The 23,520-nt window shown below is 36.4% G+C and overlaps 1 protein-coding gene across 5 annotated transcripts in view; it reads left to right on the top strand.

Annotated features, from left to right (window-relative positions):
• KIDINS220 (kinase D interacting substrate 220) overlaps positions 1-5,205 on the top strand; it is an 89,082-nt gene extending 83,877 nt beyond the window's left edge. For all 5 annotated transcript variants that reach the window (XM_062573007.1, XM_062573006.1, XM_062573005.1 and 2 more), the window contains 2 exons: positions 936-1,184; positions 2,782-5,205. In XM_062573007.1, the coding sequence (XP_062428991.1) occupies positions 936-1,184; positions 2,782-4,053 (1,521 nt within the window). In that variant the 3' untranslated portion in view covers positions 4,054-5,205. The remainder of the gene's footprint in view (positions 1-935; positions 1,185-2,781) is intronic.
• The last annotated feature ends 18,315 nt before the right edge of the window (positions 5,206-23,520 follow it).

The following is a 23,520-nucleotide window of genomic DNA, read 5'->3' as shown; positions in this document are numbered from 1 at the left end:
TTTGTACCTTAGTTGATTGTAAGCACTGAAGTTTTTCCCTCTTTTTATAAGATTTGCCTTTGCTGGATTGGTGACCTTTTTCTCCCCCTTTTTTAAATTCAGCTGCTTGTTTTCATGAAATTGTCAAAACTTAATCCTCTTTGAGGCCACTACCTCTCTGTTAACTTTGTCAGGGAGTTCAAAGTTTATTTAGGAGAGGAAGTAGACAGCCAGACTTTCAGAGATGCATTGCATGCAGTTGCATGAGCTCCATTTCTTAGGGAAACGAAGCAAAAATTAAGATTAATGGACACTATTCAGCTTACATATACCTGTATGACTCAGGGAAGCTTCACTGAGTACTGTTATTGAAGCATACATATATACCTAATTTTTCTCCTTTCACTCCCCACAATTTGAGAGTAAATGATAGTTTTACATTGAGGAATATGCATCCCTCAGAACTGTGTTTTCTCTAAGTATTTTTAGTATACTGCCAGTTTTCTTCCTGAAAACTACAGTATGTCTCTGAATTGCTAAATAAGTCTTAAAAACACTGAGAGTTACAAGAAAATGTTTATTGTTAGATTCAAGTTTATTAAAGCTGTAAAACTAAAGTATTTGCTTTCTGCTCTTAATTTTGTAATTTAGCACTTTGTTTTACAAGGATTTATGGAAAATAGCTTGTGGCATATAAATTCTTTTAAGTGTCTGTACAATTATAAGAATAATCTGTAAATAAAAGAAAATTCTCGAGTATTACGGTGTGATTTTCAGTAAAGAATGAATGCAGTAGGTCTGTAAACAGATCTTTCTCACATATGCAAGTACGCTTTTAAAGATGAATTACTTATTCCTATTTTCAGTACAGTTCTTATTTAAAAATTTTGAGAGAATTTTTTTTCTTTTTCTGTTATGTAATGACATCAAACTGTCTTTTTGTTGTTGTTGTTAAGATACTTGAAATGAGAAATTCAGAAAATCAGGCTGTTCAGGAAGATCCTCGTGGAACAACAGAGCACGTTACCACTGCAATTTCTCATAGTGAACTTACTCGTCGTCCTGGACATAATGCTGAGTTGCCTCACACCGAGCTTACAGGTCTTTCTGGTCAAGCTCCCTACACACTTAACTTCAGCTTTGAAGAACTGAACACGATTGGTCTTGATGAAGCTCCTCCGCGTCATAGTAACTTAAGTTGGCAGGTATTTTACAAGAGTTCTTGCTTGCTTATCTGTATGGTAAGGTTTTTCTTCCATTCTTGGATATAGGCCAAGAAGTCAGTCTACCATGACAATTCATGTTCTTTCAGTTCTCAGTCCTGACAAAGACCAAAGTTTTGGAGAGGTGTAAACTCATAACTGTAATTTCTAACAAAGTCTTCAGTTTTTGCCATCTGAAAATTTTTTGTCTGTTCCAGTAATTACTCCTCCAGGAAAAAAAAAAAAAAAAAAAAAGTGCTTTTAATGCCATAGTGATACCTTAAGTTAAATCAAAAGAATGAGGAAAAGTAGTTTGTCCATCTTTAGGAAACATTAGAAGTTGCCTGAGTTTTTTTATAGTCTACGTTGATTTTAAAAAAATATGGCTCATTGTCTGTAAAGAAAAGGAGAACTGGTGGAAATGCATAATTAAAAGAAATAATTATATTTTTGCTGAAGGACTGTAGCTGTAGTGAATATGCATAAATAACCAAGTATGCATATTTTTGAGATTCTTGCAATGTGCTGTGGACACTGAATGGCTTAGGAGTCATGAAATGTAGAAGTCACTTAAACATCATTTTATTTGTAGTTAGTCATGTTTAATTGCTTCCCATTATTCTGGTACATATAAAAGATTATTGACCTTCTAAAAAGCTATTAGTAATACAGAGGGAATTACACAAAAGATAGAATTGCTTACTGAAGGGGTTATATGCATCTTCTGAGAAGAAGAGAAACTGAAAAAGAAGAATAAGAAAGATGTTTAAAAGCAGGAAAAAGTGGAGGGAAGGAAGGAAGCAAAAATAGAATGTAAGAAAGAACAGGATGGACTGAAAGAGTGCATCTCTGTGATTAAGCAGTTCTATTCTCAATGTCAAATTCGTTTGCCAGTTGATTTGGCCAATACATTAATTTCCCTATTTACACTTGGCTTATTAAAATTGTCCAAGCCTTTTTTGATTTTTTTTTCAGTGATTTCTATTAGTAACTGGCTTTTTGACACATGGTTTATTTACAGCATTTCCACCAAATACATAATAGCAGTCTTTCAAATTCTCTTTTCCTGTGTAGTATAAAGTCTTGCTTAAAGCACTTACTGCTTAAGTTAGTGCAACAGGTCCAATCTGTTGGGCACTATATCTGTTATTGGAGGCTATAACAAACAAGCTGTCATATGCATGGCTTGAAGGTGTGTGTTCAGCCACAGGCAACTCAAGTTGCTCATCCTAACTTAAAATATCTATTTTGTAAAATACACAAATATATTAGAAAAGCCTATCTCCACATATACATTTAATTATTATATACTCAAGAGGCGTTAGCCTCAATTGCACTGTGTAAAATATTTGTTTTGTGGAAAAGTTCTGTTAGAGGGATCAAGAATAAAAATATATTATTGTAAGTTTGGTGAAAGTGAATGCAAATATCTGATTATAATAAAACATTTAAGATCAGTTTAGTTATAGCATTGACAATTTGCTTCCCAAAAAATTTGCCTTTAAGCACGCTTGATGCTTTTAGTTCTTCAAATTAAAATGATAGTAAAAGTCAAAGTACGTAGTTTTAACTGTTTTTTTTTCTTTTTTTTCTTTTGCAGTCACAGACTCGTAGAACTCCAAGTCTTTCAAGTCTTAACTCTCAAGATTCTAGTATCGAAATATCAAAGCTAACTGATAAGGTGCAAGCAGAATATAGAGATGCGTATAGAGAATATATTGCTCAAATGTCACAGTTAGAAGGGGGTGCCAATTCTACTACGGTAAGTGGCAGATCCTCCCCCCATAGCTCATCTGCTTTCTATATGGGGCAGAGCACATCAGGGGGGTCCCTGCATTCAAGTGCAGAGCAAGAAAAAGGAAAAGATGGTGAACAGAAACAAGATGATGGAAGAAAGTCCTTCTTGTTGAAGAGGAATGATGTTGTTGATTACAGTAATTCAGGTGTTTCTACTAATGATGCATCTCCTTTGGATCCCATTACTGAAGAAGACGAAAAATCTGATCAGTCTGGTTCCAAGCTTCTCCCAGGAAAGAAGTCTTCAGAAAGAACAAGCATCTTCCAGGCTGCAGATATAAAGCTTAAGGGAGTTACTCTCCGATATCAGAAACTTCCAAGTGATGAAGATGAGTCAGGAACTGAAGAATCAGATAATACTCCACTTCTTAAGGAAGGTAAAGACAAGAAGGCAGATGGAAAAATAGATAAACAGCCCAAATCTCCAGAACATGGATCTGAACCGATTAGAACATTCATCAAAGCAAAGGAGTATTTGACAGATGCCCTTTTGGATAAAAAAGATTCTTCTGACTCTGGTGTAAGATCCAATGAAAGTTCTCCAAATCACTCCCTCCATAATGAAGGAGCAGATGATTCACAGCTTGAGAAGGCAAATCTCATTGAGCTTGAAGATGACAGTCACAGTGGAAAGCGAGGAATTCCACACAGCCTTAGTGGCCTTCAGGATCCAGCTGTGGTTCGCATGTCTATTTGCTCAGAAGATAAGAAAAGCCCATCTGAAAGCAGCTTGATAGCGAGCAGCCCAGAAGAGAACTGGCCTGCTTGCCAGAAAGTCTATAATTTAAATAGAACCCCTAGTACAGTTACGCTAAATAATAACAGTGCTCCAACCAACAGAGCTAATCAAAATTTTGAAGAAATAGAAGGCATGAGAGATTCATCTCAAATTATCCTGCGCCCTGGCTCAAGTTCCAATTCAGCTGCAGTTCAGAATGAGAACTTGAAGAGTGCGGCTCACAAGCGGAGCCAGCGATCAAGTTATACCAGGCTGTCCAAAGATTCTTCGGAGCTCCACACTGTTGCCGCCTCCGATGGGGCAGTTTTTGGAGAAGAAAGAGAGAGCATCCTGTGAAAAGAAGCCAGATACAAGAGTACGCCCATGAGCTGTAGCTTGCTAGGAATTGTTAGTGTGTGGTTATGGTAGCTATATAGTTTAAACTTTCAATTCAGTAATTAACAGATCTAGATTATTTTCAGTCATTTTCTCAAAAGAAGAAATAATCTTTGCAAGAAGCAAAGTGCTTCAGACCTTCCTCCCGTGTTTTTGTATTACTAGTAAATATTTTACTTCCTCTCCAAATGAAGCAGTACCTGTCATTACATGGAAATTCAGTTCTTTGTTAAAATACTGTGCAGAGGTTTGGTCAGGGATAGATGTTACAGAAGCATGGTTTTCATTATTAAAATTATTCTGTGATTTTACATTTTTTTTAAGATATAATACTTACTCCTTCTAAATATTCCAACTAAGTATCCTTCCTTACCAGTGAAGTTAAGACCATGCATTTTTACCGTTTGATGTAAGAGAGCCAGACGATTAAATATCACAACCTGTGACACCCTTATCAAACTTTACATTAACTAGTCAATTAATGTGTGCAGCATGGTATTACGTATGTTGAAATTTAAATGTTAAGATACCTGTTTGGCTGTACGTACGTTTTTATTCTATGTGTTCAGTAATTGCTGTTGACTTGGTGAGCTTCAGGTGGAATGTTGATAGGTTTATAGAAAGGGTTGTCTTGATGTATTATTAGAATTGGCAGTTATTTGTAATGTAATGCCTCATCATTGATTTAGTGAATGCATTATTTATTATAGATACGTAATTTCACAGTCAGTGCTCTAAATAGATCCAGCCACCTGAGCTACAGTAAAATATTGTAAGGGTAATGTGTGAATGTGATTTCTGAGGTTACAGAGTATGTGTTGCTGTGCATGATCTTTTCCTGGTACAGTGTTTATTGTTCAGTTATGGAAAGAAAAATTTGGTAGTTTGCTATTTTAAAAACAACGTGTACTTGCTGGAATCAGAGCTGTATGCCTGCTTCTTTATTTCAGAAGTACAGTATTCCAGCATTCTTACTTGTCATCTAAGTAATGCATTTGAATGTTATTGTAGCAAATACTTTGTACTGTCCAGTGAAATATGCATGATTTTGAGGAAAAGAATGTTCAGATTAGACTCTGGTAATACAAAGAGAATAAAAAAATAATTGGCATACTGGGTTTGTGTCCAAATTTCTGTTTGCTACAGTATTTTGTTTCTTCACTTGATAAATATGTACATGTTGTTTTGATTAAAGCATTTTGTACATTCAGGTAAAAGAATGTATTAAATAATGTTGTTATTAATACAGTACCAAATAAGCATTAAGTATAAAAATACATTTGATGCAAGAATTAGCAGAGCAGACTTTCGTAAAGCAAGTGCTGTGAGCTGTGGAGAGGTGGCCACCTCCTGGTATTCCAAAGCAGTAGTCATGCTGTTAATGGAAGTTTACATTTGCTGGCGGTTTTATACAGCTTTGTGGTCGTCCTAGTACATCTCCAGCCAGATGCCTCCAGTGGGACATGTGCTCATGGCCTTTGTTTTTCATGTCAAGAGAATACTTTTCTATACCGGAGTCAACAGAGAAAGACTCTTCGCTTCTTCATTCCCCAGGTATCTGGTACTTACAAGATCATACAGTTGATCTTTACACCATTGAATTCTGTTAAATTGGTTCATAAAAGAATTCAGTTACTCTCCAAAGTATTACAGAGGCACTGGAAACGTGTGTGTGTATGTATCCTTGTATTTTATAAAGATTATTTGTTTAACCAAAAAAAAAAAAAGGATTAACTCCCCCTCCGCGCTGTCATAGCCTATGCAGCTTCATATTTTACCGTATCTTTGAGGACAATTTTAGTTTAGATTCCTCCTATAAAAGAACAAAACAAAAAACATGGTGATCTTACATCATTCCACTTTCTGGAATTCCAGGGATGTAAAAAGCACACTTCAGAAAGATATTTATAAGCATTGTTTTGTAATAGAGCAGTAGTAGTATAGCCTTTTTCATTAAGAATTAAGAAAAAGGAATTGAAGGCAGATAACTGGTTACCTCAAGTCATTTTGTTTGTAAAAATCCGCAAATAATCCAAATGAATCTGATTTTTCTTTCATACCGTTAACTGTATTTCTTGATAAATTTTATCCCTTAAGTTTTCATGAGATAGGTACTGGAGTGAAATAGGTAGCTGAGTGGAAAACTCTTCAGTATTTCTAATTTACATTCATTACCAGTGTAATCACCATCACTAAAACAAATAATGAGTGTCTTTTTTAAGATTGTACTGAGCTTAAGGTAACACTGTAATTCAAGCATCTAGATCCCATCACAATAAAAATGGGAGCAGCAAGAAATTTCAGTGGAGAACTATATAATTTTTCCATATTACAAATTACTGAATCTGTGTGTGAGAATGAATGCTAGTGTACTAGAATCCTGCCTGGCATGTGGTGGAAGTACCTAAAATCGTTTCAGTTCCATGCAGCAGTTTAATCCTGCTTGCTTTGCCAAGCTTCTTTGACTATTTTATATAGGCACCTATTTTCATTAAGAAGCTCCTTATTTAATTTCAAAGTTCTAAGATGCTTAAATCATTCTTAGGTGTGCTGACGGGTACTTGTTCAAAGGAACAGGTAATCTTGCGTGGGAGGTAGTTGTCAGTTTGGGTCAGCAGCCACCTGAATTCCACCCAGGTCTCTGGAGAAATCCAGAAAATTAGATATGATGTAGTCAGGGCTCTGATTTCATCTGTTGACTCTGTCCCTGTGATGCATGGCTGGTGATGGTGTCCAAGAAGTGAGAGATGTGTTTTATATCTTTGACCCAATAGGATTAAATCCACATCTTAGAAGATGATTCACCATAGTATCCTTAGGACGAAGATAATTTTTGTCTAAGCTGCTCTGCTGTGTCACAGGGCTGAGTGGAGCTTGGGTAGTGAGGAAAGAGGTGAACATGAGGGTTTGGCCCCTGTTTTAAGGAATGACATTTTATTTTAAGTTCAGCAGTAGTTTTGTGTAAAATGCATACATGTTTCAAAGAGGTGGATCAATGCTGTTCTTGGGTGAGTTAGTTAACTGTTAAACTAGAGAGCTACCCTTCATGTTCAAGATCGGTTTAGGTTTATAGTTATCCGTTTGATAGAATTTTATGATCATAACAATTTGTTAAATATTTTGAAAATGTGAATTTGGAAACATTCTCATTCCAGAGTAATACTGTCAGGTGTGTATTCACAGACTGATGGTTTAACAGCTTCCTAACAAAGTTCCTAGAATCAGCAGAACATGAATGCTTCGTAGAAATTTCAAGGACAGTACCCTGCAAAGGCCATTTCTTAACAGGACGATAAATATGACTGATACTTAGAATCATATCTATAAGCTTTTCTTGCCTAAAAATGGCTGTGGGGCAGAGGGCTTTTCTCCCCCCTTTACTGAAGCTTTTTTTTTTAAAAAAAACAGGATGTTCATAAGCAAAAAGAAGAAAATGTAGCGTTCTGATAAAGGGAGAGAGGAAGGGCAAGACAGAAGAGAGGAATGAAGTGATTGAAGTACAGGACAGTAGTAAGGATTTTCTCTTTTAGCACGTATTAGTTACTGTATATGTTTAATGAATTTGCCACATGTAGTGTATGAAAGATTAATGTTTCCAAGAATTAAAAATAAACTGTGGTTTCTTATTGCTGAAACTTGTTTTTTTTTCTGTACCACAATTTCCATAGTTACTAGCTTGCTTAGTTTGTTGCACAATTCTTGGAATTAAGGGACGATAAACAATTTCCAGCATTGAAATACGGAATGTTAGTTGTGTGACTTCTGGGAGTCATGAAAGCCAAGAGTTCCATGAGGAATGGAGATGAATGAAGAGTATAAAACAAAAGCACAGCTATGAACTTGCTTTGGGTACCTACCACTTTCCAGAACTCTTGTGACAATAGTGTATGTATCTGCCTCAGTTTTGGATAATACCACGGAACTTGAAACCTAGGACTCTTTGCCTCACTGAATCTGAGGAACGCAGTCTGGCGTTATCCTCATCCTCCTGTTCTGATGCCTGGATATGTTTACATAGCAGAGTGAAAATAAATAAATAGTTTTTAAAAGGAGAAATTAGATGCAAGTGACCTTACAATATTTATGTGCTCATCTGTGGCCATTTGTCAGCTTTTTTTAGAGTTGGAGTTTACAAGGAAGGGGGAGAGGCAAATTCTTATATTTCATTTCTAAAACTTTCAACAAAATAATGACCTAGTGAAATTCTTTAAGATTCAGAAAAAAGGTTCTTGTTTTGGGCTTGTCCTGGTTAGTCTGGGTTTTTTCGTCACCCCATGCCACATTGCTTGAGCAACAGAATTTGCAGTTTTTTCCATGTTTTCTCTTCAGTCCTCCGCTTTCTTAATGGTACTAGAAATACTATTAAACTTTTGTTTTTCCCCTTCTTTTGTTTTCCTTTTTTGTAATCGTTGGGAATCTCTCCTGGGACACGTTTAGCATGAATTCATGCAGTATGCTGAAGATCTGTGGTTTCTTTTATGGTCTGAGCATCAGCAGTTCACTACTGACCGTATAATACTTGAAGCCTATTTTCCACCTTTGTGACATTTGCGGGAAACTTTCTGAACCTTATGGTAAGAACATGTGGAGTTCTCTACATAGCCATGAGACCCACGGACAGAGGATCCCAATTGAATCTCTTACCTGTAGCCCAGCATGTTGCACACCATGGCCTTGATGCTAGATAGCTTTGTCATCTGACAGAGGTTTACTTAGATTTCTAAATAATTTACTAAGAAACTGCTAAAGAAAACTACATCTGGAGGGTTGAGATCTCTTGACTGAAAGTCACAATTACAATAAAATGCAAGTGTTACTATGTAGTAGAGAATCTTCAGCTGGGAAAGAGGAATGTGATGTGCTAATTAGGTATAAGAGAAAGCCAGCTATTAGCAGTTTGATCTTTTCCGTGTCAAGTGACACCTGTGGTGGGGAGAAAAACTTCCAGTTAAGCAGGAAAGATGGAAAGACTGTGCTAACCTTACGTACTGTTGCCTTTGTTAGCCTTATGCAATATGTTCTGTAAATTTCTGGTCTGTTTACTAAGGCCTATTTGGTCATATAAATGGGGATGGGAACAATTTTAATTAGAATATTTCTCCATGGGAATATGGAAGTTTTATGCATTTGACATGTTTAGCTTAAGGGTTTTTGAATTTCAACAAAAATGAGAAAAAATGAGGGAGGGTATGGGATGCTTGAAAATTTTAATAAAGGTAAATTCTTTATAATTTCAAACTGTTTCTAACAGAACTAGAATTTTCTAAAGAATAGTCTTATTTCTGGCACATGCAAACCTATCAAACAGTTTTTAAAAGGTGTTTTTAGGTATTTAACCTAGATAGCCTTTTCATCAAAGATGTCTGTCATGTAAGCTAGTGGAATATTCAGAATGTTTTGCCCTTTAACACATGGAAGCAGTCAATTGAAGTCAAAATGCAATTTAAAACTGACAGAAGAGCTGATTTTTTTGGCTGATTCTTGTTTTATTTCTTTGAATTTACAAATGGGTTACGTTTTCTTGACATGAAATTCTCCAATAAAGGTGTTTGTTCGCTACAGATTTGAAGTGTTTCTGACATGGTAACGGTTTAGTTCTTTTGTGATGAAACATGAGACTAATGATAGAGGTCTTTTCCCTTTATTGAGCTTTGGAGCCTAAGTTGTTTCTTCATTTGTAGATTTAACCTCTCTGATACAGTTAATGTTGTAGTTAGTTTTTGGTTTAGAAACCTAGAGCCACAGGATTTTTAGCAAAGGAAGGTGTTTTCTTGGTCCTAAGAGATTGTACTTCTTAAATCAGACTGATACGCAAAACAAAAAAATGTTTGGCCTCTAAAAGGCATTAAAAGGCATTCTTTTTTCCCTCCCAAAGTGATTTGATCATGATAGTGACACTGAATAAACTTCTGAAAGGAGTACTGCTGATTTTCTTCTCTTAATTTATCATGTCTTTTCTTCCTTTAGAAGTGGAAGAAAAAATACTTGGAATATTATAGAAGAGTATGTTCTTTTGGAGGAAAAAAATAGGTGAGAGTTTGTGTAAGCATTTTTTTATGCAACAAAGGGTTATATTTGAGAGCTGGCTTGTATTTCTCTTAAAGAGTGGATTCTAGTAGTAGAGCATACTTGGTTATGTGAATCCATAGTATTGTTGTTACATAGTTCTTTCATGTTTCAACTCTCTTTTGTGAGTACTGAGAGCGCTGCTTTTCCTCTTCACTTACTGCAGAGGCAACCTGTACTGTAGAACTGTCTTTGTGAGTAAATCAGAATTTTTGTATCGTATTACTGAGTACAATGATTGTATTGTTTATGAAAGAGAAAGAGGGGAATAACAACTGTCCATTATAAGCTTTTATTTGTGCCCAGGATTTCTCATTATAAAAAAACCAAAAGATTAAAGTTTATACAGTTTGTATATGTCCCTGGATCCTAGAAATAAAAACACAGCCATAAAATACTGACTGTGGGGAACAGTAAAGCTAAAATGGAAATTTTGTGATGCCTCACTGACATTTCTTGCTAATTGAAGTACAGGGAAGCAGCAGAGAATTAACTTTTGGTTTTGATATTTCTCTTGTCTGAAATAATGTAAAAGTTTGTGGTTGGCTAAAGACAACACAAATTCTTAAATCTGTTTACCTAGAATGCAGAGGATCCAGTTTTTTTTTTTTTTTTTTTTCCTCTCCTCTTTACATTTCTTCTTGGTAATCTGATAGCCTATGTGTGGTCCTATCCCTTTTAGGCAAAAGTTAAGATTCTAAATTTGGGACTGAGTAGGACAGAAGAAGTTTGCTTTCACTTGTACTTATAGGACACGCTTATGTCCCACCTTTCCCACATTTGCCTTGCTCCGTGCATGAGTGTATTGTGTAGAATACTCGGAACTGGTTCAGTTCCACTGAACAATCTGACTGGCAAGTGGTTGGTTGGGGTTTGGTTGCTGACAGTGTAACCTACTTCTCCCTTTTTTTGTCATAGCTTTAGAACTACTGTACACTGCAACTTTTCTTAGTTCAGCAGTGGCAGAAAGTGCTGTTCCACTGTGGGTTTTTTGTAGGCTTTGCAAACAGTTTTTTTTTTTTCCCTCTATGCCCTTTCCCGTCTCCTGGAAATTTCACAGGACATGCCTACCCTATTCTAGAAGAGTGATTTAAAAATATGTATCTTTCTCATCTGTTACCCTGTCATGGACACATCTGAAAAAGTGTAATAGTTAAAATCAGCCTATGGAGAGAACCTTCAGACCCTATGCCCTGGGAGAAAACATACTTGTTAGTTTCCTTATAACTGTTCTGATAAAGTACCAGGTTTTATTTGCTCATTTTAAGCCCAGTTGTCCGCTGGTTTGCTTTGCAAGTAGTCTGTTCAGATTATAGGAGAACTTTATGGCTGCACTCAGGAGGGGATAATTTTCTTCATGGATCTCTCCATAAGTTATGCTTGATGCAGCAGGTGTGATACTGCAGTTAATGTTCTGTAGAGGGCATTCTAGCTCTTCCTTTGAAAAGATCTGAAGAGAGACAAACGCTGAAGACCGACATTTGTGAGTGTTCTGGTATGCCTGACTTCATGAGAGTCTGCGTTTGTTTAAGGACTGGAGAGCTGCCCTTTTGTCTTCAAGTATTAGCACTCTGATGAAAGATGAAAAGAAATCTGGATTACTTATTTTGCTATATTACTCCTCAAACCACCACCTTTTCAACCTAAGGACTTCTTTACACTTCTGGAATATAAAGGAGATGTTAGAGAGTTGTTCCTGAATGCCTTCTGGTTACTTTCCACCATCATTTTTTTCAGTAGCTCCTTTCAAGGTGTGGCTGGGAACCATGAATAGTTTCTTCTGTTTTCATGATCTCTGCTACCTTCTTCCTCTCTTTCATCTGAGGACAGACTAGCTCAGCTCCATCAGGTCTTGTGAACTGGAGTGTTAGATTTTGTCCGTGTGTTCAGTCATTCTCTCTTTCGTATCACAATCTTCTCTTCAACTTTCAGGGCTTTCCACACTAATTTGTTTCAGCATGTGGTAGTTTCTTTGCAGTATTGGGACCAATAGAACTTGTTTTTCTCTATCACAATACAAAAATTTTTAGAGTAGTCTTTTTCAGAAACAAAGCAGAAAATACAATGGTGATTTATCCTAGATTTGCACAAGAAGGCATTTATGCTTAAATTTTAATTCAGGAGAGTAATCCTGTTTCTGTTTTTCTAGCTATGTTAGGGAGACTGGTTTATTACTCTTACTTGACATTTTTTGGACGAACAGTGCACATTACTTTTGAACTGTGGCACCGGTTGTTGTCTACCAAAGACCTGACAGTAATAACAATCCACCTAAAGTGGACCAGGGCTTCTTTGTCTAGATGACTGGCTTATAAAAGGCATATTATGAAACTAGTTTATATAGGTTTTATAACCAGGTTTTTATGGTTCTTCAAGATTTTCAGCTTAATGGTCCAGCAGACTGGGGGGTGGGGGAAGTCACCTTGTACATTAGTAGTTCGTGGAGTTGAGAAGTCTGTCAGAGTTTTTCCCGCTCAGGATTGATTTCAGGCTGTGAAAAGTTTGAAATAGTTGTTGGATGATCATTCTCCTACTGTGATGAGCTGCTTTCTAGTCTTTCTGTAACACCTGGAAACACAGCCTTAGTAATTGTGTTTGTTTTATGCCTGTTGGTATCTATTTTCAGGTGCTGTGAAATGTATAATCCCATGACATATTCCTAGAAGTTGGGGAATCCCTGATTCTGAAACTCAATCATACTACATAAAAAAATGTCTTTTTCTATATATTCTCCTTTCAAGACAGTAACATGTCACTTCTCAGTTATGTGCTCAAGCTGATGACTAATGTGTGAAGAGAAGGAGATTCTGCATACCAATATCTCGAAACTTATGAATGTCTGAAATGCATACTGGCACTTCTGACTTACATTCGGAGATGTCATGTTAAGGTGACAGTGGACAACAAACAGGGTAGTAGAATTCACTTCTTACTGTCTAGAAGTGCGTGGTCCCAGCTTTTGATATATTAGGTACTATATTCATCTGCTAATTTCTTTCATGAGTTCTTTAAATGTATGGTGGATGACTGAGTCACAGGAATACTGGGGGAAGTATACTCAATTCCTTGTCCTAACTGTGTGTTTGTATGTGTAAATATATACATGCACATGATATGTATATGCATACTGTATCTATAGTTTATGTCTTGATTTTTTTTTTTTTTTTGTCTTGAGCATCAGAAGTAGGACTTTTTGTTCCTACTTGGTTCCTTGGATTTCCTTGTCCTTCAAACCCGGTTGAATCTATTCCTGGTTCTGTGATTGGAAATTCAGTATGCACACTTATGAGATTTCTCACATCACAGGGAGTACTCTTTCTGCTTCAAAAGGCAGAAGAAGTAAGATTCTCTGAGAATGTTTTGATGTCAGAAATTTTTATTCATTTGGTGAGAAACCTCAAAACTCTGTCTTTCTGATCTCTAATGCAAAATTACTCAGCCTGTTGTAGTCCAAGTAATCTTCCTGTATCAATGTACATACTGGATGGCTGTCAGGATTACAGTGTTGCTATTTGTGTGCGAGGGGAGAGGGTCTTACCAAGAGCATAAAGGGCTCTTTGAGATAGTTATCTTCAAAGACTTCTGTTAGCTCTCTCTCTTTTGCCTAGAGCTTCAGCGCTGTTCTTTTGGACCGTTGGAGCTGAAGAAGCATGACCATCGCACAGTTTTGCTTCATGTTCGCTTGGCAGTTATCCTGGTGCACTAACATCAGTGTACATTCAGTATCCTCCAAGGTTCTCTAAGGAAAGACTTACAGAAACAAACTGGGTATTGATCAGGCCTGTTGTAAGACTGCAAGACAGAACCTCAGTGGAGCTTGAACATTGCCATTCATGATCATGTTTCGTATCAGATTGAGACATTGTTCAGGAGAGCAGGTAAAATTCTCACCCTGATGGCGTTCTATGTCACTTCTGCTTTTCTGGATAAAATGTCCTTGAAGTCTTACAGCCTCTCCTCCCTTCAAGGAATTCTGTTTTAACTGGGGAATATGATTTTCGTATAGCCTCACATAGCTAAGCCATTTTTCCATGACTGGGATGTCAAGAGGGATTATTTATATATTCTCAGGATCACAGTAATATCTGAATAAAGCTGTTTTCAAAGGCTGCCAAACTAAATGACGTGAGATGACTAAAGTGGAACCTTCTCAATCATAATGGCCCACTACATCAGAGCTCTAACTACCGTTGAGGGGAGTCTCCACCATAGATAGTTGTCATGCTACTTGGAGCAGAGACAGCATAATTGTGGTCAACATTCAGCAAGACTTAGGGATCACATGGATGCTTAGAAATCAATGCTCTGCTTGAAAGATTGGTCCCTCAGTCTATGTGAGGACTTAGACATCCCTTTTGCCATAACAGAGAACATGCTGCTTAATGCATGGAAATACTTACATACACACTTAAAATTTGAGAAGAAACCTATTCATAAGTTACCACTCAATCCTTCTGGAAATTTAGTAGCTGGAATTTTACAGTGGAGCCAGAATTGAGATGACATGGCATCTGTGTATCAAACATGAGCTAAAGATGTGACATAAACACACGCTATGGATAGTACAAAGGTTGAAAATGATCTCAACAGCTTGCAGTGTAGCACCTGAAATTCATTCAATTTGGATATGTTAGAATTATTGGGATTTGAAAATATTCTTAAGAAGATATTATTGAATGCTTTATTATTCAGCTGCGGTAAGGTTTTGTATTTAATACTCTCTGAAAAAAAAAGCGCAGGAAGGAAAAAGGATAAGTTGACTCCATGTAAATGTTTGGACTTGTTAAGGGACAGTGCCAGGAATTACCTTTGAATATTTTATCCTCTCTCCAGTTACCTTACAAAACTGAATTATACAGGGGAATTGTATAATCTTAAGAAATGAGTAATTGCTAACAGAAAATGTTTGAGACCAAGAAATGTGAGAGATTTTGAACACTTTAAGTCTGCAGTATACCATCAGTTTTTAGTTCAGGTAGCAATCCAGGTATATTTGTTTTTCTTTCAGTGATTTGCTCAAGTCAGTAGGGCTGTTTCCTGCTGAAGCTAAGGATCTAGACAAAACAATCTGTAGCTCATTATCAGTTTTTCTGAAGTCTCATGAAGATGTTACAACTGTTAGAAGATAGGATATGACTACTTGGAACCCATATTTAATTACAGAAAAGGAAGAGGGCCTAGGGAATTACAAGTCATCTTTAATTTGATATCTACAAGAACGTTGTTAATCAGGTTTGTGTTATTCATCTGGTGTTTAAACTTCAAGTCAGCTCAGATTTTTCAGGAATGACCATTATTAGTTTGCTCTAATTTCCTCCTTTGATTGGGTATCTAGCCTGCAGAATAAGGTAGATATAGCAAATGTAGTATGTTTTTACTTTAGTAAAGGATTTCTTATTGTCATAATTTAAGCAAATTGCGCCATGAAGTGAAAGCCAACTTCTTGAAAAGGTAGTGGTTATTGTTGCTATCTTGTCAAAGTAGGTTCACATGGAGGTCTGCTGAGTCAAATTTTATTTGGTATTTTCATTAGGAACCCTAACAGTGGAATTTCTAAATTTACGCTTATCTGAACCTGACTTATTCTGAAAGGCAGAATTAGTTTGATAAATATAGAGATGATCATAAATTAACATGATGTCATTCAATAAAGGCAAGCATGAAGTATTATATTTACTGAAGAAAAATCAGATACGCAAATCTCATTGAGGGATATATTATGCAATGCAGGAGGGGTATCCTCTGCTGATGGAGCTTGGCTGATATAGTCTGTCCAGACCTCAGTACCTTTAAGATGCAACTGATGGAAATCAGCAGAAATCATGACTTTTAAGTACATAATAATGGAAGAGTTGGATTTGCTAAGTTTAAAAGAAGGAAAGATGAATGGACTTTATTTCTTGATATATAAATCTTGTTATGGAAAGATTATAAAAAGCTCTATCAGTGGAGCAAAAAGTATTCAGCTTTTAATTTCTGGTGAAAAAACTATTCTGGAAAGAAAATCTTTCTAATATTTTTAACGTATTGTCAAAGTTAACTAAGGAAGTTGTGGAATCTCATTCACTGGAAGCTGTTTCAAGCAATAAAAACAAACAACAAAAATAAGATGACCTTCTGTCATTTTGGTCTATTTTTTTGCTTTTGTATGGCAAAATAAATTGAAGTTTATTTGGTGAGAGAGTGGCTGTCACTGCATTAACCACTGATCACCAAAGGGAAAAACCTAATGTGCCAAACAATTTGTTTTTCTGGGAAATTCACTGATGGGCTAGGTCTGGGTGTAAATACCCATGAAGAAATAAGGGTTACAAAATTGCACCTCAGAGAAGCAGAAAGAGAAGTTCAAAAGCGAAAAGTTCATTTGAAGGCTATGCTTGTACTGCAGACTCAAAGATGCTGGGAACTTAACCTTGTTTGGAGGCAAAGTGGCACTGGCTGGCTTATGTTCAGCAGCGCTCAACCCAACAGATTTATCTTGGACAGAGCTACGTGGAGCAGCCAAAAGCAGGGCTAAGGGTGTTCTAACAGGTGGATAGGCAGTAATAACAAGTAAAACCCCAGATCATCCAGTCATACAGGATATGCTGGTTGCTAGCTGAAATAGAGGGGCAAAACTATATTTTCCATATCAGATTAGTAACTTCTTGTTCATGACCTTGCAGCTGTCGTTCCTGTCTGTAATTTGCTGTGAATTTGCACTCAGCCTATCTTCATGTTGGGCTTTTGCTTCCATGTACAGTGTTATTAATGTCCAAATGACTACATTTAAGTACATATATCTTGGGAGAATCCAAGTAAAACAATCTGCTGCTTACTTTTCAACCTCTTCAGAAATGTTGCACTTCCATTGCCCTTTCTTTCCTTTGTCACAGTTCTTGCTTTTGGTTTAATTCTTATTTCTTTGTCTACATTACGCCATTTACTTTCTCTACACTTTACTAGCTTGGCATCACCTTTATGTTGTTATAGGAGGGTAAGAAAGGAGAGAGTGCACCTGACTTGCTTGTTTTAGCAAAATATGGTCTACATAAAATAGGGTTAGATTCGGGCTCCAAGAAACTGCTTTTTCCGTACGGAGGTGTGGGTGGGTCCAGCGGTCAGGCTTTTTCTCTGGCTCTTTTTTAGTAACATAAGCAAAACTAGGCCTTGAGTCTGTGTTAACACTTTCAGTGTCCTTTGGCCAACTGTCCCTGAATTGTCCCTACCAATACTGATACTGAATTGTATACGTTGCTTGTATAAACTTACCTGGCATTTGCGTAGCAGTACTGTCATAATGTGCTTTTCTCTATCATACCATTTCAGACATGCTGATTTGTAAGAACTCCCTAGAGAGAAAGAAAGCAAAAATTCCCAGTTTTACAGACGCAGGTATTGAAATAAAAAGGAATGAAATGACTTGTAAAGGTCACAAAGAAAGTCTGTGGTAAAGCTGGGAGTAAGAGCCATGGCACATAGCTCCCAGTTCAGAACCTTAACCACTACATCATTTTTTTTTTCTTCTACATCATGAAGCCCTGTTCCATCAATTTCAACAGCTGATAAATTACTTGTTTCAGCCGCTTAAACACAAAAACTTTGAAGAGGAAGGTAAGAAAGGTTTACAGCTTTTAAATGTTTTCATGGGCATATTAAATCATTCACCAGCTTTATAGGCATCAAATGAAATGAATCTTCTCGCTTTTCTGAGTTGTAATTAAGAGTTTGAGAAATATGTGGAAACCATCACTTGAGCAAAAAACTTAAAAACACATTTCATCAATAGTTCAGGGACTGAAAGATAGTAATTTAGAATACCTGTTTTTTGTGAAGAGGGAAGTTTGCTTGAAATTGATCTGATCTGCAAAGCTTCCATGTATTGTGTGTCGTCCTTCCCCCGCAAAACTGATGAATTTCCATAAACGCCTGCTGGGTGAAACCCTCAGTTACTTAAAAGTTTTCTCTATCTGAAGATCTCTTTCCAAGTATTCATTTCTGAGACATTTTTCTGTTACCATTCACGTTGAATTGCTGCGGAATTACCTGATAAACCTATATTTCAAAATGACTCTGCTTCAGAGAGCCAGACAGACATCTGGTAATTGGGGATGTGAAGTAATAATTCCAAGTATTCCTTCACTGCAGCCCTCGGGCATTTGTTTCTGGTCTGCATTGCAATCTGAAGATGTTAGTGTAGTTTGTGCAGGTGAGTATAGCTGGACTGGTTGTCTGAACCATGAAGGTTGCAAGGACCTGGATGTCAGTATGGCCCTGCATAACTTTTGTGGCTGTTTCTGACATGGAAGTCTGTACTGGGGAATTTTCTCTGGTGTTGGTACTCAACCTAATGAGATGAAAACTAGCTTAGATTTATCTTCACATACTGCTATCCTAGTTTGCAGTTGTACCCTTGCAGATTGTATGTGAGGTCACTGATGTTCTAAATTTGTAGAACTTCATGTGAAATAACATGAATTCAAGGAACTTGAGTACAGAATATGAGAAAATAAGTTGTCAAAGTTGACCCTTTTTTCTTCTCTCCCTGTTTTAAGCCTGATTTACATATTTCTTATGATGGACTGAATATTTTTTTTGTTACATTATGGTTGATATGAATTGAGTTACTGAAGATGGTTCAATTTTCCTAGCTTGTCAACCTGCAAACACAACGTTTTTTTAAGGAATGCTTTTACAGCTAATTATTTTATTATCCTTAGAAATTGTTAAATTTGGTCAATTAGGTACAGGAATCAAATGCTAAAATCCCAGTTGTCTTCCCTAGGCTACGCGATGTGAACAATGTACAGAATGTTAATCATTCAAGTTTTGATTAAGATTCAAGGCCAAATAAGAATTAGCATTTAATATTTATAAGTACTTCAGAAGTACTTTTTTTTTGATTCCATGTGGTTATAACTCTTCACTGAAGATGAGAGAGAAATCTGTCCATCCCTTGTCTTAGTTCACATCACAAATTTTCCGTACTTCAGTTATAATATCTGGTTGTTTCTTGTAGAATTTGTGACCACACTCACTTTCTACGTTGTAAAAATACCTTCTTCAAGGCTGCTTCTTTCTTACATAGACAGCTGTTTGCCTCATTTATTGTATTTTCCACTTTTTTATTATCTGTAATTCTTTCCTCCCCTTTTTCTTTTTCTCTTCCTCTGGCAGAATCATGCTAATTTCCTTGAGGAAAAATAATAAAGTATGACATTACTCTTTCTTCCTGTCCCCATACACCCATCTTATCTTGTTCTTCCACTTTTAGTCACATTTCCATTGTTCTGTAGACAGGTTGTTACCACTTTCACAATTTTCAGTGGGAGTCCAGTAAAGCTTTAAGTACCTGCTTCCTTTTCTCACTTTGACACCTGGCTTGCAAGTTTCTTTTCTCATTCGAAAAATAACATTTATTTTTAGGTTGATAATTCACATATCCTCTTTCCTCCATGTCTGCTATACTCCAAGTATGGACATTTTTACCTCTCTTTTGGAGCTCTCTCAGTAGACACCCGGTTGTCAGTTTAGACTGCTGTTCCCCAAACGGAATTCTTCCTTTCCCCCAGCAAGTCCTGTTCAACCACCATTGTGCTGCTTCTTTTTGGACAATATTGCTAACCTCAGAGCCCCTAGGATAGTAATAAAAGTAGTGACAAGTACATAGAGATGCCAAATAATAAGATAATATTCCATATTACTGGTAATCTGTACTAGATTTTCTGATTATGGACCTTTTCTTCATGCCATCAATAAACTGTTGATTGTATATTGGATGTCGTATATACAGTACAGAGTTTTGGTGTTTGTATTTATTACAGTAGTCCTAAACTTCTAAACAAATGTATTTTCCTACAGGGAGGGCTTTTCTCTAAATTAGATGACCAGGAGAATAAAAAGATCCCTGAATAGCTGCATATAAAAATGTGTGCTGAATCAAATGAATTCACTCAAAAAAATCAGTCTCTGAATTTTTGAAGATTTTTCATGGAATCATAGAATTGGTAAGGTTGGAAGGGACCTCTGGAGATCATCTAGTCCAACCCTCAAACAAGTGGCCTGTATGGGGATTGAACCACAACATCGGCATTATTAGCACCATGCTCTAACCAACTGAGCTAAACCTAACCCAATCTGTGAACTTTTAAAGATTTTGAATGCCTGAAGAAGTGGATTTGCAATAGAATTTAGGCATTTAATTTTATAGTGATTGTGAAGCTTTAATACTTACATAATGAATGAGGTCCAAGCAGCAATTCCAACTTTTCCTGTGAGAGTGGTGAGAGCAATGATGGGATCAGCTGAGTAAAATTGAAATCAATAAGGATAAGTAAACAGCATGCGTCCACATTTGTAGCACCTTATTTCATATATTGATCTGTTGAGTAGAAACTTCTATGGGTAGAAAAACAGCTTTTTAACAAGAGCCAGACAGTTCATGGATTTGGCATGTAATTCACTCAACCTTCTAATTGTTACATCTTTTGAAAAGTGCTAATAAGAAGTTTAGTTAATGTGTTCTACACAATTTTTTTTTTTTTTAAAAAAACAATCCCAGAGAAGTAACGTGATTTATTTTCTTTCTTTTTCTCTTTTTTTTTTTTTTTTTTTTTTGGGTATATTTATGGACAGGAACACAGAAGTACAAACGAGATACTTTTCCAAGAAGCTGTGAAATACAACTTAACCACTTTTTCTGAAATAACCTTCCCCATCACTTTATTTTTTTATATTAACTCAGATGGAAACTGATTTCGAAATAAAAAAAAATACTCCAATGTTCATATTCTTGATCTTTTTTAGGGAGAGAGGGGGATAGTCTAGCTCCAGGGCGTATCTCTTCTGCCTCCAAAAGGTGGAGGATGGATATCCTCTCTCATCCTCATGGTTAACCTCCAGCGTAGTGATGTCCATGAATATCATCTCTTTTAATTTCTGATCAATTAAGTGTCCATGCCTTTATTACACTATAGAAATGTATGTCTTTTCTAGAATGCATTAATGTAGTATGGATGGGTATGAAGCTGCTAGTCTGAACATGGCAGAACACCTCAGCACAGGTTCTCCTGTGTTCTCGATTCTCCACGTTAGTTTCCAGCAGACTGTAGAGTTAATCAAATTCGGTCTTTTCAGGTACCGTGCTGGCCTGCCTGTGCGTTTCTAAAAGATCACATAAAACTTGTGGATGAGTATGAGATCTACAGAAAATACAGCTGAAGGAAATTTCCAGAGGTCGTCTAGTCTCTTACATTTCCCCAGGGTGGTAGGATCATACCTGAGACAACTCAGTTCTGTGAGGCATAAGAAACTTTATGCTTGAAAGAAATTGTCAGTCTGTGTGGGAGGCTAGGCTCTCATCTCCAGGTGAAAGAAACTCTTGCTAAGTGCGAGAACGACACCTCAAACTTTTAATCTTACTACCTTTTACTCTTATGGCAAGGTATACTTCTTTGATCGTGCCTAGTCTAATACATCTGAGATACTTGCAGTCTTACAAGTACTTGTCCTTCCCTTCTCTTACTGTGCTCTCTCGCCCTTCAGAGCACTTCTCAGGATAAGAAAAATAAGATGATAGGTATAATTCAGATAGGATATTCAAGTTCTGTATTGACAACCAGTTCAACAAACTGAATAGATGTGCCAAAAATATCTGGAACACTCTTCTCTTAGGACACTGAGATGCTGAGAGTTCTTGCAGGAAGCATCACTTACGCTGTTCTTACCTTCTTCCCTAGGCATCTGCTCCTGCGGCCGTCAGAGACGACGCTTAACTAGGTGCGCTTTGGTGAGTCAGGACTGCTGTTCTCAGGTCTGGTCAAGTGCAAGACACTGAGTATCAATTTGTTCTCTTCCAGACTGAATGAATTTATCAGATTTACAGTCTAGTTCTGTTTTTTATTTTTTTTCTTTTTCTTTTTCTTTTTTTCTTTTCTTTTTTCTTTTTTCTTTTTTCTTTTTTCTTTTTTCTTTTTTCTCTCTTTTTTTTTTTTTTTAACACAGAAGAGCTTTGCATGAGCTTTTGGAAGTTTTGCCATCAGTACTAAAATTTAAGACCTTTCCAAAACTGGTAGCCACACACATGATGTCATTTGTAGAGATATTTATTGGAAATTTTAATGACATACACTTTTTTGGTAAGTAATACCATTTAATTATTTTGAATCTGAATAGTTTCTATAACTTCATACAATGTCGTATTGTCTATTTGTTCAGAACAGTGTTCTCGTGAGGATTGACGGGAAGTATTTTCTTCTAGGGCAGCTAGCAACAGTTAAGTCCACTGTAGCACTTTCTGTATAACTCATTTTTTTTTTTCAGTTTATCCCTATTCATAATCTTTTTCTGGAGTCCTCTCATTTTTAATGTTTTTTCAAGTCTTACAGCAAACTGAAATACGAATTCCTCTTTGTTGCTATGATTAACTCCTAAAATAATTGCATTTGTTTCCTCTTTTGTCTCATATAATTTATTTTAGCATGTGGTTTACACAAACATTACAGGTGGTGTATTGTTTGTATTTGGTCCTTATATTTTAAAATTATGTTAATGTAAATGGCTATTCTAGACAGGATGATGGTAACACAGATAAAAAAAAATAAGAGATCAGGTATTTTCGTTTCTCTCTCTGTAAAATGGGAAAACAGTGATCCTTCTGCAGAGCATTATTTTTAAAGAGTACATTTGTAAAACTTTTAAAATACATTTATACATGTATTTTATGTACATGGATTGTACATGTAAAGTACATTTGTAAAATTTTTATCCTAACTTTTTCTCCAGAATTTTATGAACCACTTCACTCTTAGGATTTACATTCCCAGCTACCCGAGCTGGATTAGCTAAAACATAATTTTCCAGATGAAACTGTAGAATGATTGTAAATAATCCACGAATGATCTATACTATAATTTTATTCATAAAATCTAAAGTAGTAAGAGATCTAATCCTTTAAAAACATGTCTTTGCTTTGCATAGAGCAACTGAGAAAGATAAGCGCTTTAAAAAAGCCTGCTTTCTCTGTCCAGACCAGATGGTGGCAGTGGCCCTCCATGCACTCGTCCTCAAACACCTAGTGGTGCCCTGGCGCCGCTGAAGGAGACCAGCCTAAAAGGTACTGTCTTAGTTTGGAGTCAGGGTAGTATTTTTCAAAAAATACTGGCATTGGTTCTTTAAGTGGCTTGTGAATAATATCTTTGCAATAGAAATAATGCCATTTTTCTAGGAGAGAGCAAAGAAAATCCAGAAGTCTGTTCTGTTTCCCTCACCTGGTGATAGATTGGAGGAACTCTTACTACCCAAGCGTGTGAGAGAGGATTTATAACCTGTTCTGATACGTATTACCAGTAGTGCATAAAATACTTTATAATACAAAGACGTTCC

The sequence above is a fragment of the Rhea pennata genome, chromosome 3 (assembly GCF_028389875.1).
Source record: "Rhea pennata isolate bPtePen1 chromosome 3, bPtePen1.pri, whole genome shotgun sequence".
NCBI lineage: Eukaryota > Metazoa > Chordata > Aves > Rheiformes > Rheidae > Rhea > Rhea pennata.
The sequence above is the reverse complement of the archived record's forward strand: the minus strand, read 5'-3'. Positions and strand labels throughout refer to the sequence as shown.